The sequence below is a fragment of the Glycine max genome, chromosome 18, assembly GCF_000004515.6.
Source record: "Glycine max cultivar Williams 82 chromosome 18, Glycine_max_v4.0, whole genome shotgun sequence".
Taxonomy (NCBI): domain Eukaryota; kingdom Viridiplantae; phylum Streptophyta; class Magnoliopsida; order Fabales; family Fabaceae; genus Glycine; species Glycine max.
The window spans coordinates 7508996-7524925 of NC_038254.2; the positions used below are offsets into that span (position 1 = coordinate 7508996).

At 30.5% G+C, this 15930-nt stretch overlaps 1 protein-coding gene across 2 annotated transcripts; it reads right to left on the bottom strand.

Annotated features, from left to right (window-relative positions):
- Nucleotides 1–109: 109 nt before the first annotated feature.
- On the bottom strand, nt 110–9114 carry LOC100818904 (uncharacterized). 2 transcript variants are annotated; one of them, XM_006602079.3, is made up of 9 exons: nt 8948–9112; nt 7346–7806; nt 6851–6992; nt 5610–5759; nt 3981–4283; nt 3093–3257; nt 1792–1950; nt 1213–1586; nt 110–857 (listed from the first exon to the last, which is right to left on the bottom strand). In XM_006602079.3, exons 1-9 carry the CDS (start codon nt 8994–8996, stop codon nt 246–248), a joined length of 2415 nt encoding a protein of 804 aa, XP_006602142.1. In that variant the 5' UTR covers nt 8997–9112; the 3' UTR covers nt 110–245. The 2 variants fall into 2 exon arrangements, with proteins under 2 accessions (XP_006602142.1, XP_006602143.1); XM_006602080.3 differs by lacking the exon at nt 1792–1950 and having other exon boundaries at nt 8948–9114.
- Nucleotides 9115–15930: the final 6816 nt, after the last annotated feature.

Below are 15930 nucleotides of genomic sequence, written 5' to 3' on the forward strand. Positions count from 1 at the left end.
TATGGTGGTTAGTTATCGATTAAATTGGAAGAACAAAAGAAAAATAAAAATGAAGGATGAACATGCACAAATAATCTATCAGCTGTAACAATTGACATAACACATAATCATATAAACTATCTTAAATTAATAAGCACAATCCAACACTACATAATGCTCCAAATAGAGGTATACAAAATTCATTATTGTTACTTGAATAAGTAACATTTTCAATTTATCATACTCAAAGTGGAACAAAAAGCACCCTATAAATCATCCCCTTTATCACTTGCCAGTGGCACTTTTGTTGTAATGGCTCTCATAAGATCAATATATAGTGGAAATTGTGCTACTGCATAGAAGGTCACAGGCAAGCAAGTTACTGTATAAATGAGGATTAAGACTTGCTTGAATTTGTCATCGATCACAAAGAAATGAGCAGAGCAGAAAGTAGCAAACAATGCAGCAATAGATATGAAAAGAGAACTTAAGCCCATAAGCAATTTAAGTGGCAAATTAGTTCGAAAATCCCTGATTTCTTTCCGAGAAGTGAGTATAGAGAGGAACATTATGAGGGCAGTGACGGAGAAGCATAGGCCAATTAATGAACACATTGCAAATGACTCGAATGGAACCTGGCCTTCTAATGCAGGTTTACCCGTGTCAGTGTTGACACCACCAGGGACAGTGGTAGATGTGGCAAAGGAAACACCAGCAAGGAGAGCTGCCACTACTGAGCAAGACTCTGAGGTGTCCTTGAGCCACCCACTAGCTTCTTTGACGAGTCCTTTATGTGATTCTCTAAAGATTTCTCCTGCAGTTTTCTCCTTTTTATTGGTTCTAATTGTGAAATGCTCTGGCACTAGCTCCTTTATGTACTGCTCCATGGTAGAATTAAAAGGGTGAACAAGTGTCTATGTTATTGAAAACCATATCAAATTAATTAATGAATTACTGGCTAGTGTGTGCCTATGTGATAATGAAAACAAATGAGTAAATGACAATAACATATTTTGTCTATAATCTGCACAATAGACATAAGTATTAGACAAACTCGCCTCATTTGATAAAGTTCTTATGGATTTTACCTAATAATAAATTGTGTATTGAAAATAAAAAATCAAATAGTGTGTTGTTAGTGGATATTTTTTCTTAAATAGTAAACTAGTAAAGGTTAGAATTGCACAAGGTTAAGTTGGATTAGGACTTTATTGATATAAAAAACATATATACCTGAAACCATTTAATATGCCACATCATTTGCAAGGCAGAACCAGATATCATCCAACCCTTATCGATTGGTGCTGCTGCCAGGTGTAACATAGTGTTCTCTTGATCGTCTACACCTAGAATTAGGTTGTGCAAGACTACTTTTGTTTTCTTCTCTCCAAATCGATTTTTTAATTCCTCAACAATAAGGGTTTGTCTGTTCTCCACTGCTATAAGTAACACATTTTTCTTCTTGGAGTTAGTTTCATGTATGGCACTTGGTATTTTAGATATAAGCTCATTCACCATTTCTATTATGCCATTTCTTGCCGCAACCAAAATCGCTGTCTCTTCTCTGTCAATATTCAAAGCCATTATCTCCTCTTTGTCAATATTTTCTGCAAGTTGCATTTTGAGATTTTCCAACATGTTATTAAGGTAAATTATAAATATTGTTATTCAACACTAAATATTGGGACTTCAGTCTTTTGAATAAAATTTTCAAATAAGATTGTCCAAACTAACTATAAATAATTATATGTATAAGTATTTAATAAGTATTTAATAAGATTGTCCAAACTAACTATAAATAATTATATGTACCTGTATTGTAAGCATAAATGAAATCTGTTTGAACACTCGAGTCTAATAGTGGTGGACCTCCACTTCCCGTATATGACTCATAAGGTTTTTTCATAAATTCACTCAAGAGTTGACCACTCCATTTGTGCTTTTGTTTCATCTTCCTAATGTTTTCAACCCCTAAACAAACATAAAAAAGTAAAATTGCATGGAACAACAATACTCATCATTGTCACACCCTATATATATGGAAAACTAAGTTTAAATCATGTAACTAAGGCTAGAAAACAATGCAAAAGAAAAAACTATATTCTAAGGTAAGTTGTTATTTATTAGGCTTGTACATATATACGAGTATAAGTTTTGTTAAGCAAAACTGAAATTGTTACTATAGACAGTCTGTACTTGCACTAATAATATGATACATCACTAACAATGTGTTGTACCATGATATATACTCCTTTCGATTTTTTTATAAGGCTCAATTAATTAATTTATTAAGATTAAGAAAGTTAATTAACATAGTAGCATTAAATTTATCTTGATTTTTTTAAATTACCCCTAATATTAATGAGACACATTTTTATTCTTTTTTTAACTATTCCTTTTGTCGTTAATAATTGTCATGTAAAAAAATTACTCCAAAGTCCAAAACAAGTGTGATTTTGGCTTTTTAATGTAATATTAACCATTTTTTTCATTTATCTCTAATATTATTAACAATATACAAAAAAAAACTTAAAATGAATTAATAATGATAAAGTTAATTTTGTAAAGTAATTATTCTCTTTCATCCATTCATTAATTTTTTTCTTGATTTGTGTAAAAAAACCTAACATGACAATAATTATGGATATAAAGAGTATTTTTTCAGTTTTAATTTTTTTAATGTCTTTTGTCGTTAATATATTTATTACTTTAAAATTTTATTAGTTATGCATGTGACTAGTGAAAGTAAGTTTTTAAAATGCTCTTTATACAAGATAAAGTTAAACTACAAAAGAGCTTAACAAATGCATTTTACTTTTAATTATTGCACTCAGAAAAATGATTCATAATTAAGGATATTTTTGTGAAAAAATAATTAATATAATATATAGACATTAATTCTAGATTGAGGCTTATAAAAATGACTAAAGGAAATATTAATTTGTTGTAGAAACAAAATTTTCTAATAATATATATGATAAATTAATATACTCGTAATATGCAATGTCTAATATTTTTTTTAATGACTAACATTTTTCCGTTAAAAAATAGTTTATTTTTGTAGTAGAATCGGTCAAGATATATCAACTTAGAGTGAAGAAATAGGTACATACCTACTCCCGAAAGGCCAAGAGTATATATGTATGCAAGCTTCACAGACTGAAGACATGAAACCAAATTTGGTGGAACATGCTCATGGCCCAGATCTTCTGCCATTGATATTTGACATTGTTGATGTTTCTCTGGATCTTCTTGTTTCTCTCTCTTGTGTCCTGATGCTGTAATTAGTGAGATCAAAGTTAGTTTATTTTAATCGATAAGAAACAATGATATTTCAAATAGGTTTTTTATTATATAAGCTTAACCATCAAATGAAAATCTATGATTTATAAAATAAATAAATAATTATAGAGTTAGTTCCTATGAATATGGAACAACACAGTATATCCCAGACACTTTAAAATTCTGAGAAATTTATAAATTTGGATTGCACTATCATTCAACTATGGATTAATTCTCATACATAATAAAATTATTGACTTTTTATACTTGAAGTGATTTCAGACTAGGTAATATTATAAAACACTTTATTGTTTTTTGTTGAATAAGAAAAAAGTGTAAGAGTTACTATAACTTAACTAAATAAATAAAAATTCTGACATATAAAGACAGTTCATAAGGCTGAAAAACCAGTCCAAATAAAAGTCAAAAAGCCCCATAAGATTTAGCTGAAACCCAAGTCTTTGATCTAAATTTAATGAAGTCTAGAAATAATCACCACCATCCTACATGTGTCTAAAAATGCTGAATTATTTCTGCATAAGCGAATAGCTTTCTTTATCAGTCAATCGAATAAAAGGTGTAAATGGGATTATGAGAAGTCATATATACTCATGCACATATATAATGTTGAGGGGAAAAAATGAAGAGCAATAAGAGCCATATGAGGACAAAAATCTATATTAAAAAGATATAGCATAATTGAGATGTGATTCACATACCACATGTACTAATCAACCTGCATAGATCTTTAAACAAAATTCCCAGTTCTTTACCAAGAAGTTGCAGTGAACGAAAAAATGTATTAGTCAACCTGCATAGATCTTTAAACAGATGATAGAAGTGATGACATGTGTTGTAGTTCTCTGGGAGTTGTAATTCGTCCATTTTTTCTTTGGTGTTCGGGCACAGTTCATCCTTTTCTTCTTTGATAACCATGCACTGTTCGTTCTGATATTCTTGTACTTCCGCTTTCATGTACAATTTCTCTGCTTCTTGGACGTCTAGAGTTTCTACAGATACACCTTCAGGAAGAAAGTAATATAAATGATGTGTCATAGTTAAGTAATCTAATTTAAAATTATCAACCTAAGGAACTCAACTAAAAAAAATTAGAGCCTTAATTAAAAATTATCAACTTTTGCATGTTATATTCTCACTTTTGTAGGATAATATATTGTCACCTCTGTACGGACGTGTGTATATCATGTATCAGAATTTAGATATAATAATATCCATATCTTACCAAAAAGAAGTCATTTATGGATTTTATCAAGAAAATCATACATTTTTCAATCCGAACAAGAACAAATCAACATTCATTATCTTTCTATTGAGACAGAGATATTTATAACCTTTTAGCAACTAATGCACATCGTCATTTTACAAATCCTATTATTACCTATGATACTACATATTTATTAGCATAGAGTTGGAGAAATAAATCCATTAGGCCAGCATACCGAGTTTAGAACGTGAAAAGTTTAGTATAAAGATTAACAACACTTAATTAAGTCACTAAACTATTTAATTTGTCATTCTCAATTGGATCCTTCAATCTGTATTTATTTTTTAATAGTCTTGTTGGACCTAGCTAGTTAAAAAATAAATAGAAGTTCATAAACCTAATTGAAAACAAGTTTATCTCAAGAGACGGAAGGCAGCTTCAATTAAGGTTCACAAATGTGGCTGAGGTTCACAAAAGGGGGCCTTAATGTAGTTTTGGAATTTTATAGAAAATTTAAAGTTAAAGGAGGTGCGTGAAGTACTTTGAAAGGGGCAGGAAGCAATTTTCCAAAAAATTAACCAAACTCAATTCACTTTAGTTTACTGTCAAATTAATGGGGCCGATCAAAAAACCAAACGGTCAAATAAATGGGTCGTTTCATGACTTTTTCTTAATTTTTTTTTAAATACATAAAGTTAAATTACACCATTAATAATTTTTTCTGTTTAGAAATATCATGAAATAATGATAAGTTTTAACAAAATTAATAATTTATTTTTCTAATGTTGCAAATGTTTTGATTTTTTTGGGTTAGTAACAAATATTTTGATTGATTGATATATGTGAAGAGATTAATTATGAAATATTTTATAAAAACTCAAGAAACTGTTAAAAAAGTGATTTTTTTAATACAAACCAAGTCATAATCAAATTTTTATGTTTATATTTTTAATATAAGCTAAGACATTAAACATGCAAGAGATAACTGATTTTCTAACCTAAATAGTTTTTAAATGGAATGAGTGATGAAATAATATATGCTTAAACAAGTAGTAAGAGAGATGCCAATGTTTCAGTCACAGATAACCATGTGTAGTGTCTAAGAATTTCGTGGACTACTTACAATGATAAAGGATTCTCTTCCACCATAGCAGATTGCTTCCACTTTTGAAGGCTGAGGGCCTAGTGGCAAGAAGTTTGAGAGGACTGAATCCCTCTCTATTCTGAATGTCGTAAAGTTTGGGGTATTTATACATTATTATAAGTGCCAAATCTGTTGCATCTCACAAAAAATAGTTATTGCATGCAGCAACTAAAAATGGTGTACATTAAACAAAGACAAACTTGAGAAGAAAAAAAAAGTCGAGAAATGTGACAATAAACAATATTGAAAGTTTTAATTTTTTTTATTGATATATAAGAAGCAAAAATAGTGGCTTGCTTTCTTTTTCAGTGACTACAGCAGTTGTGAGAGTCAACAAATTAAGAGTGAGATATACTCCCATTCTATCTCAAATATAAACAATAAAAGTTTCTTAATTTTTTTATCAAATATAAATAAATATAAATAAATATCAATTATTTATATCTTATTTAATGATACTATTTTTAAAATATTATTCATTTAATAAGGTTTAAATATTTTTTTTATTTTGATATCAAATTCTAATGAAAAATAATTTAAGAAAAATATTTATTTTTAATTAAAAATGACACAATTGAATAAAGTTAACTAATTTTTTTAATAAGTGTGATTTTTTTTGCTTATAATCGAGAGATCGGAAAGAGTAATGCTTTGTACTTATTGTGTAATTTGATGTTTTCCCCATAAGAATTTAATTAAAAAAATATTAACAGTATAAATATGTTTTTTTTATATAATCATCCAATTATGATGAATTGATTATATATGTAGTCATAATTTATAATAAATTTATCAATTTTTATAATAATTATCTTAAAAATATATCAACAATGTATTGTATTAAAATATACATTGATAAATAACAATGCATTAAAATTAAACTCTTATTCATACCCACAAAATTACATGAATCTCATTTTTCTCTAATGAGTAGCAACATGATTTCATAAAATATAATAAGGGGTCTAACTTATGCCAAGTAATATTCGGGTTACACATTAAGAAAATTGAACCAACCATCTCAAATAACAAAGAATTGCATCAATCATTTTCTATAGAACTGGTTAATCCTTTTGTACTTGGAGTAAGTTAAACAACTCATCTAATATATTTAACCGACAATGAGGAACTTGCTAAAAACATTATGCATGTTGCTTTCCATCATTGAACAAAGTGAGAGATAAGCATATGCATGCAAATTAATGCAAGTAAAATCTTACCAAAAAATTCTCTCCGAATGGCACAGTGAAGGATACTATCCCCATTATTCCGAATAAGAAATTTAGAATAGTTAACGTTTTCATCAGCAGGCACGAGGGAACAAAGGTACCAAAAAGCTTCTTTTTGCCATGAGAGTGCAACCTGAAAGAGAAAAATTATAAGGTGAAGTGTGATTATGATGATCTCACCTAATTTTCATATCACACTTAGAGTATTATTAATAATTCTTTTGTTAAATTAGAAAACTTGCATGAATATCACACAGAAACTGACTGCAAAGTGAATACTATAGTTTACGCATCTAAATAACACAATAATCAATTTTACGCTATAAAAATTAAAATCGATCACGGGGATACAATAAAAAAAAATAGAAGCAAACATTTATTGTCTTACTTTCATTATGAAAAATAATTGATTACTTTTTACTATACAAATAATCCAAACACATTGGAATGCTTAATTAATGATTCGGGACTACTTAATAATTTTACCTGAAAAAAAGGTGTCTCTCCCTCATCATTAAGAAAGGTAATCAAACCCTTTCTTTCTTTATTTTTTCCTATGATGCATTCACATATATTCTTGAGTCCCCTTGTAGCTGCAAGGTGCAAAGGTGTGTCCCCTCTCTCATTCTTCAATGTTAAGGCCTTCTCCCCCCTTTTGTGCTTTATCATTGTTCCCACAAGACACTTAACAGCATCTTCATTGCCTTCATTCACTGCCACATGGAGTGCAGTGCCTCTTTTGTTGTTGATCTTTATCGTGCATAACTTGATGTCTTCTTCACACATTTTGATAACCTCTTCCCATTTTCCTTCCACTGTTAACCCGCGAAACTTGTCCTCTGAACTCATTGGCCCTATTTCCTTTTCTTCTTCAATATCTATTTTTCTAATTCCTATAATTTCTACATCTTCTGCATCAGTTTCTAATTCCACTGCTCTTTGGGACTCTACAAAGATATTGAAACGGAGGGTGATGATTTAAGACGGTAGAATTATTCATAATGGTACCAAAACAATCGATTATTTTGATTAAAGCAAAAAATATAAAAAGGTAAACGATTTATGCAAATACACGTACTACACTTAATTTGGGGTGAAATAAACGCTTCGGAAAATATTTATTGACTACAAAATTGGGACAGTAAAAAGTTGTTTATTTGATTTAATTTGTGGTGTTTTTTTTTAAAAATATGTATATAAAAAATAAGAAAAAAAAGAGTGAAAAATAAAGCATAATCATATACAATACTCTCTCCAATCATGAATATAAACAAAAAAAAATTAATTCACACAAATAACATCATTTAATTTATTTAATTCCATCAGAAAAACAAACTATTTTTTCTCTAAATTATTCTCCATAGAAAATATAATTCACCAATTTGGAAAGAGACCCACTATGTAAGGAATAAGACCCACGCCCTCACATATTTAAATAATAAAAAATAATGTGTTTGAAATATTAATTTCCATAAATTAGAGGTCACACACAAGGAAGCTAGTATGCATTTGTTCCTAAAAAATAGTCTTTTCCTTAGTAATGATACTAATTTAGGCTCATAACTGAATGCTTTGTAAGTATTCATCTCTCATTCAAAGAAGAGAATCACCATCAGAGCTAAATATAGAGGAAATTATTTTTCAGAAAGATTCAACGTAGAACCTATCACAGATTATATAATTAGTATATATATATATATATATATATATATATATATATATATATATATATATATATATAATTAGCTATGAAGCACCAAAAAGTATATATTAGCTATGTATTATGTTCAAACATGAGTATATATAACTATGTAACATATAACGAATGTTTGGATTAAAATTTGTAAACGTTAAGTTTACAATACTGAATTTGCAAAAGTAAGTTAAGTCCTTTGTTTCTTCACGACTGAATTTTTAGACAATTTTTTTTTCAAACATACTATTGAAATAATAACTAACCATGATCCGAAACTAATTTTAACTCAAAAACATATTTTTAGAATATTTTTACCTCAAATTCAAGCATACTCATAGTCAGTTAAAAGTTGAAATTTAACGAAATAAACATCAGGATTCTGTTCTCATTACCTTCTTTCGTGAGTTGGTCACCATATTGTTGCTCTTCTATCGTTTCCATATGACTGGATGCAAGGTTGAAACAGAAATTTGATCAGTGTGTATATGGGAAGTGATAATTTGCTGATATGTTGCCAATGCAATTGAATGACCCCTTTTATATACTAAACCTCTAAATTAGATGCGTGCTCATACATTTCAGTGAATTCGAAGGAACATAAAAGAGTGATAAAGAAAAAGAATGATATAATAAACCTGCTTTGCTTTTTTTTTTTTTTTTAAACACCCTTTTATCCTCAAAGTCGAACAGTAATCTTCAAAAAAACAAAAGTCGAATATTAAATAAATTAATTTCAATACTTTTTATTTAAAAATTTAACTTAAGTCTTGGAGATAAAAATAACGTGGTTAGGAATAGAAATTTGAATAAAAGTATTTAGTCAACCAAATTTTTTGATCGATATTAATCATACTTCCTATTAATAACATGGTTTAAAAAAACCTCTCAATCATTTATATCATTTGGTGTAAGAAATTATTAATATATTTTAGAACATACATATAAAATTAAAGGTTTTTTTAATTAGTTTATTTTTAGAGTGTATAAGTAAATTAAGATATATTTATAAAGTTAATTAAAATAGATTATAGTTTTAATTAATTGAAATTTTAAAAAATAAATATATACTTTACAGAATCTGTGTCCGGAAATTAAAATTAAATAAATGTTGTGGATATGAACACAGAATCTTGACATTATTTAGCTATATTAATTAGTACAGGGAAATACAAGTTACTGAAAAAATTAGGGCTATTACGTTAATTTCCTTACTTAAGTAAAAATGAGCAATGATAATTTCACACCTATTTTTTTAAACACGATTAATACTCATTATTTTTCTCCATTTCTTGCTTTATGTTATATCATATTACTTATAATGCTTATATTTTTGTCTTTTATCTTTATCTCACTAGGTGTTTAGAGGCATATTGAATGTCCAAAAATATGTATATATTGTTTTTTTTTCCTAAAAAGTTTTGTCGTTATTAAGCTATAAAAGCCTGCTTACATGATTTCACGTCAGGATCATATGTGTTAAACTTTCATTTTTATTTCTTTTTTATCATCACATCTCTTTTCATTTTTTTTTATATATTTCAATTCACTCCCAAAATACAATATACAATTGGTATATATATATATATATATATATATATATATATATATATATATATATATATATATATATATATATATATCACATATTTTATTTTAGCTAGCTTCTAATACTTAAGATATTTCTGTAGCTATTAGTGTCTGTTTAGTTTTTTTTTTTTCCATGCAGGTTCTACTCAATCCACATGGAAGTACGATTATTCATGAACGTCCCTTTGAAGCATTTGAATGAAAAATCAAACACACCACTAATCATCTCAAATACATTTTTTTTATATATATTTATATTTGTGTGTAGTTGATCTTCTTAATTGTCTACCTTTTTAATATGTCATCTTTTATTTTTAGGTTTAATTAAATCATTTGGCTCCTATACCTGCGTTAATTTTCCGTTTTAGTATCTATGCCTAAAAAATTTATGGTTCATTCTTCATACGAGCATTTTTTTTTTTTTTTTACTTTTTAGTTCTTATCCTTCAATTTTGTGTCAATTTTACACCATTAGTAGAAAGCTAATAGCAATCACTAAAACATAAAATAAATAAAAACCGCTCATACACCAACTAAAACGTAGAGCCTTTAAATGCATGGACTGTAACGAAAAATTGAGACTAAATAGTTAAAACATTTTTTTCTCTAAATTCAATTTCAATATTTTTTAATACGAAACTGTAAATAATTAAAAGAAACCATATATCATAATTTAAATTATTTATTATAAATTTTAATAATATAAAAGGTATTTATCAATTATCATATTCAATACATATAGTACTAAAAGATACTAGCTAGTTTCTAATCACCAAAAAAAAAAAAAAAAATACTAGTTTCCATTATCCCCAATCCTATGCGACCATTTATTTTACCATATTATCCTTTTCGAATATATCCTTACTTCGCGGGCAAGCGAGTGAAAGTTGATGTTTCTTGCATTTTTTATTGCCCCTTTCAACTTTAGCCAAAGATAAACCCGTTGATGCTTTATACGTCGTGTTTCATGTGTTATTCGTGGTCTTGGTCTTGCTAGGGACTAGAATAATGACGTAATCCCAAAAAAGTGATACTAGTACAATGACCTAGGATCAATTCTTTGGATTGATGATGTTGAAGATATAAAAATCAATTGATTTTTTTACAATAATTAATTATTTTACATTATAAGTTAAAATATTATACAAATAATAATAATAAATCTGTGTACTTTTTTAAGAATTTACTTTAATTAATATGTGAAAGTGTATATATTTACATATATAGTTTTGAGAGTTTCTATGGTGTCCTCAATAATTTGAGAGGTTTTGATATTGTTAATTTTAATCAATTAGATTACATATCCTTTTTTCATTATTTTTTTTAATTAGTCCTTAATTATTATTTTTAAAAATTTTAATTTTTTAAATAAAAAATATGATTAAAGATAATTTTAGAAGTCTGAATCCTAATTTTTTAGTTACTTTTAACACTTTTTTTTTATAAAACATGCTTAAGAAATAATAATAAGAAATTTTTAAACCCTAAACCCCAAAATATTTTTTATAAAAAGTGTTGAAAGTAACTAAAGATTTTAGGATTTGGACTTCTAAAGTTATCTTTAATCATATTTTCTAATTAAAAAGTTATAATTTTAAAATTTTAAAAAATAATAATCAAGGACTAATTTGAAAATACAAAAAATATTTAATGAGAATATCACATATAATTTGATTAGTAAAAAGACTAATAATATCAAAACCCTTAATATTATTAGGGGTATCATAGAAATTAAACTCTCTATATAAAAGTAATTGAACCAGTCAATACACTAATTTAAAATTTAATAGTTCAACCATGATCAACGTAAATGTGATAAAATGATGTTAATTAAATGACATTTTAAATAAGTTTTATAATTTATTAAATAAAGTTAATCAAATAAAGACAAAATATCCTATCTTCTTAAGATTTTCTTGTTTTTGTTCCTAATTTTTATGAATGGTTTGGATTCCTGATTTTTTTTAAAATTTAATTATAATGAGTCATTAATATTAATCATTAGATTTCATAAAAATAAATGATGTAAATAAAAAATAACTTTTTAAAGTAACTTGATCCTTCCTCAAGGTTAACATACTAAAAATAAGAATGAAAAAAAGTTTAAGTAATGTTACCAAGAAAAAAAATTCTAAGGACTAACAATAAAAAATCCTACCTAATATAGTTTAGGGATTAAAAAGATAATAACAGTGAAAGATGAACATGCACAAACAATCTATCAGTTTTAAGAATTGAAATACCTCATGATCATATAAACTCACTTGATTTAATAAGCACAAATCCAACACCCTATAATGCTCCAAATATAGGCACACAAAATTCGTTACTATTGCTACTTTAACAAGCCACAAGCCACAAGCTACACATTTTAAATTCATTATACTCATAATAGAACAAAAAGAAGCATCCCCTATAAATAACCCCTTTTACCAATCGCCATTGGCACTTTCGTTGCAATGGCTCTCACAAGATCAATATATAGTGGAAACTGTGCTACTGCATAGAAAGTCACAGGCAAGCAAGTTACTGCGTAAATGAGGATTAAGATCTGCATGAATTTGTCATCGATCACAAAGAAATGAGCAGAGCAGAAAGTGGCAAACAATGCAGTAATAGATATGAAAAGAGAAGTTAAGCCCAAAAGCAATTTAAGTGGCAAACTAGTTCTAAAATCACTGACTTCTTTCTGAGAAGTGAGTATAGAGAGGAACATTATGAGGGCAGTGACTGAGAAGCATAGGCCAATTAATGAACACATTGCAAATGACTCGAATGCAGGTTCAGCTGTGTCAGTGTTGACACCACCAGGGACAGTGGTGGATGTGGCAAAGGAATTGAAACACCAGCAAGAAGAGCTGCCACAACTGAGCAAGATTCTGATGAGCCCTTGAGCCACTCACTAGTTTCATTCACGAGTCCTTTATGTGTTTCGATTCTCTGAAGATTTCCTCTGCGGTTTTCTCTTCTTTATTTGTTCTAACTGTGAAATGCTCCGGCACTAGCCCTTTTATGTGTGAAAGCATTTAATGGCCATAAAGAAGAGAGAGGAAATAACACTGTTTACATACGTAAAGCAACCAAATGACTGCATGCCTTTTATTATAGTGTACGTGAAATATTTATACATTGAAGGAAAGAGAAAACAGTGCAAAACTGGTTGTTATACCAGAAAACGGAAATGCTAACTGTTTGTAACCACTGAGCCTAACTAACTCGAAACACTAACTCACTAACTCATGCTACCCACTCACTTAATATTTGCTAAGAGACCCCCTCAAGCTGGGAATGGATATTCATCATTCCCAGCTTGGAACAGAGACCTTGAAATAAAGAGGGCGAGAGTGGCTTTGTGAGAATATCAGCTAGCTGCAGTTGCGAAGAGATAGGAAGCAGTTTGAGTAATCCTTGATTGACTTTGTCACGCACGATATGACAATCGATTTTTATATGTTTAGTTCGTTCATGGAAGACGGGGTTAGAAGTTATTTGAATGGCGGACTTATTGTCGCAGTAAAGGGTCACGGGCTGAATGAAGGGTACCCGAAAATCGTTGAGAAGATACGTGAGCCACTGAAGCTCGCATGTGGTAGATGCTAAGGCCCGATATTTCGCCTCAGAAGAGCTTCTCGAAACGGTGGGTTGTTTCTACGAACGCCAGGAAATGAGGGATGGACCGAGATATACCGAGAATCCGGTGATGGAATGCCGTGTATCGCGACAACCCGCCCAATCGGAGTCACTAAAAGCCTTGAGTTGTAGAGGACCGTGAGCAGCGAGAAATATACCAGAACCAGGTGATCCCTTGAGGTACCGCAAGATACAAAATGCTGCTTGTGAATGAGCAGAAGTTGGGTGAGCCATATATTGGCTGAGTTGTTGAATGGCATGAGTGATGTCGGGACGAGTATTGGTGAGGTAAATGAGTTGTCCAATCAAACGGCGATATGAGGAGGAAGAAGTCTCTGATAAAGGAGTGCCCATTGAAGTTGTTAATCGTGTGGAGTAGTCCATGGGAGTGGAAGCTAGTCGAGATGCAAGCATGCCTGAGTCAGATAATATGTCCAGAACGTACTTGTGTTGAGATAAGTGGATACCATGGCTAGTGCGAGCAACCTCAAGATCGACAAAGAACTTCAACGTGCCAAGGTCTTTGATGCTGAAAGCTTGATCAAGGAGCTTTGTGATATGTGCGATAGTGTCGAGATTGGTACCTGCTAAGATTATGTCATCAACATAAACAAGAACAGCAGTGATATCATTATTATGGAAGTGTAGAAAAAGGGAATGATCAACTGAAGACTGGCGGAAGTCGTGGGAGATGAGGAAAGAAGAGAGCCGAGTGAACCATTGCCGGCTAGCTTGTTTGAGTCCATATAATGAACGTTGAAGACGACAAACGAGGTTGAGATCATTCACAACAAGACCTGGGGGAAGAGTCATGTAGACCTCTTCGTCAAGATCCCTATGAAGAAATGCGTTGTTTACGTCGAGTTGCCTTAGGTGCCAATTGTGAAGGGCAACAAGAGCAAGAAGCAATCTTACAGTAGTGAGCTTAGCCACGGGAGAAAATGTATCGAGGAAGTCCAACCCTTCTAATTGTGTATACCCTTTTGCTACGAGATGCGCCTTGTATCGTTCAACAGTGCCATCAGCTTTGTATTTGATCTTATATACCTATCGACATCCGATAGCTGTCATATGTGGTGGTAGTGATGTAAGAGTCCATGTTTGATTCTGTTGAAGAGCCTATATTTCCGCATGCATTGCCTTAATCCAACAGTCAAATTGAGAAGCCTCATTATAAGATTTGGGTTCAATGTTTACCGATATTGACATAACAAACTGGCGATGTGAAGGTGAGAGCCGGGAATAAGAGAGGACAGAGTGTAGAGGATACCGAACATTACTCGCAGTGGTATCAGCTTGTGAAGTGAGTGCACGATGGTAATCTTGGAGGTAAGTGGGTGCTTGTTTTGGTCTCGTGGAACATCATAAAGAAAGGTAAGTGGTATGAGGAGATGATGGATTGTTGATGTGAACCTTACGGGGCGGATCGTTTGATACAGGCTACGGAGTTTTGGATGACGCCACTTCCGGTGAAGGAAGATAAGTCAGGGTAGACGCCACAAAGATTACCTTGATAAGTCTGAGTTTGGTTCAACAAGGAACCCAGAGAGAAGCTCTCACCAAATTTTATCAAATGCCAAAAGTTTTTTCATTCAAAACAAAAACCAATACTTATAGTGTATCTGAACAAAAAGATAAAAATAGACATGGGCCTTCTAAATAGTTTGGGCCAAAATTACAATAAATAAAAATTATAACTAAAAAACATATTTAACTTGGGCCTTCAAATTAATCTGGGCCTTCAGCAACAATTAATAGTCTTGATAGTGTCTCTTCCTCTGGGCCTTCATCCTTCTCCACTTGGGCCTTCATCCTTCTCCACTCGGGGGCTTTATCCTTCTCCACTTGGGCCTTTGCCCTTCTCCACTCGGGCCTTTAGCCTTTATTTGTCCAATTTCAGGATTCTCATCATTCCCTCCTTCTTGGAAAACATTTGCCCTCAAATGTCCAGGATCATCACCAGGTTCAAGTACCACTTCCTTCCTTTTCTTGTTGGCTTGCTTGGTATAACTTTCATTCTTCTTTGCAATTTGCACCTTCACTTGGTCATACAATCTTTTCACATACTCAACTTTGACCTGTGCATCCTTATGCTGAGTCTCTTGGGGCTTGCTGTTGTAAGTTGGCTTGTTAGGCAATGAAGCTTCTAGAAGGAGAT

What these genes read in the sequence shown, in the direction of transcription:
- LOC100818904 (XM_006602079.3), bottom strand. Translation starts at nt 8,996, where the DNA reads ATGGAAACGATAGAAGAGCAACAATATGGTGACCAACTCACGAAAGAA. An exon ending in CATTCGGAGAGAATTTTTTG is followed by an intron (nt 5,760 to 6,850) that starts GTAAGATTTTAC and finishes GAGATGCAACAG; the next exon opens with ATTTGGCACTTATAATAATG. An exon ending in GGCATATTAAATGGTTTCAG is followed by an intron (nt 858 to 1,212) that starts GTATATATGTTT and finishes ACCATGGAGCAG; the next exon opens with TACATAAAGGAGCTAGTGCC.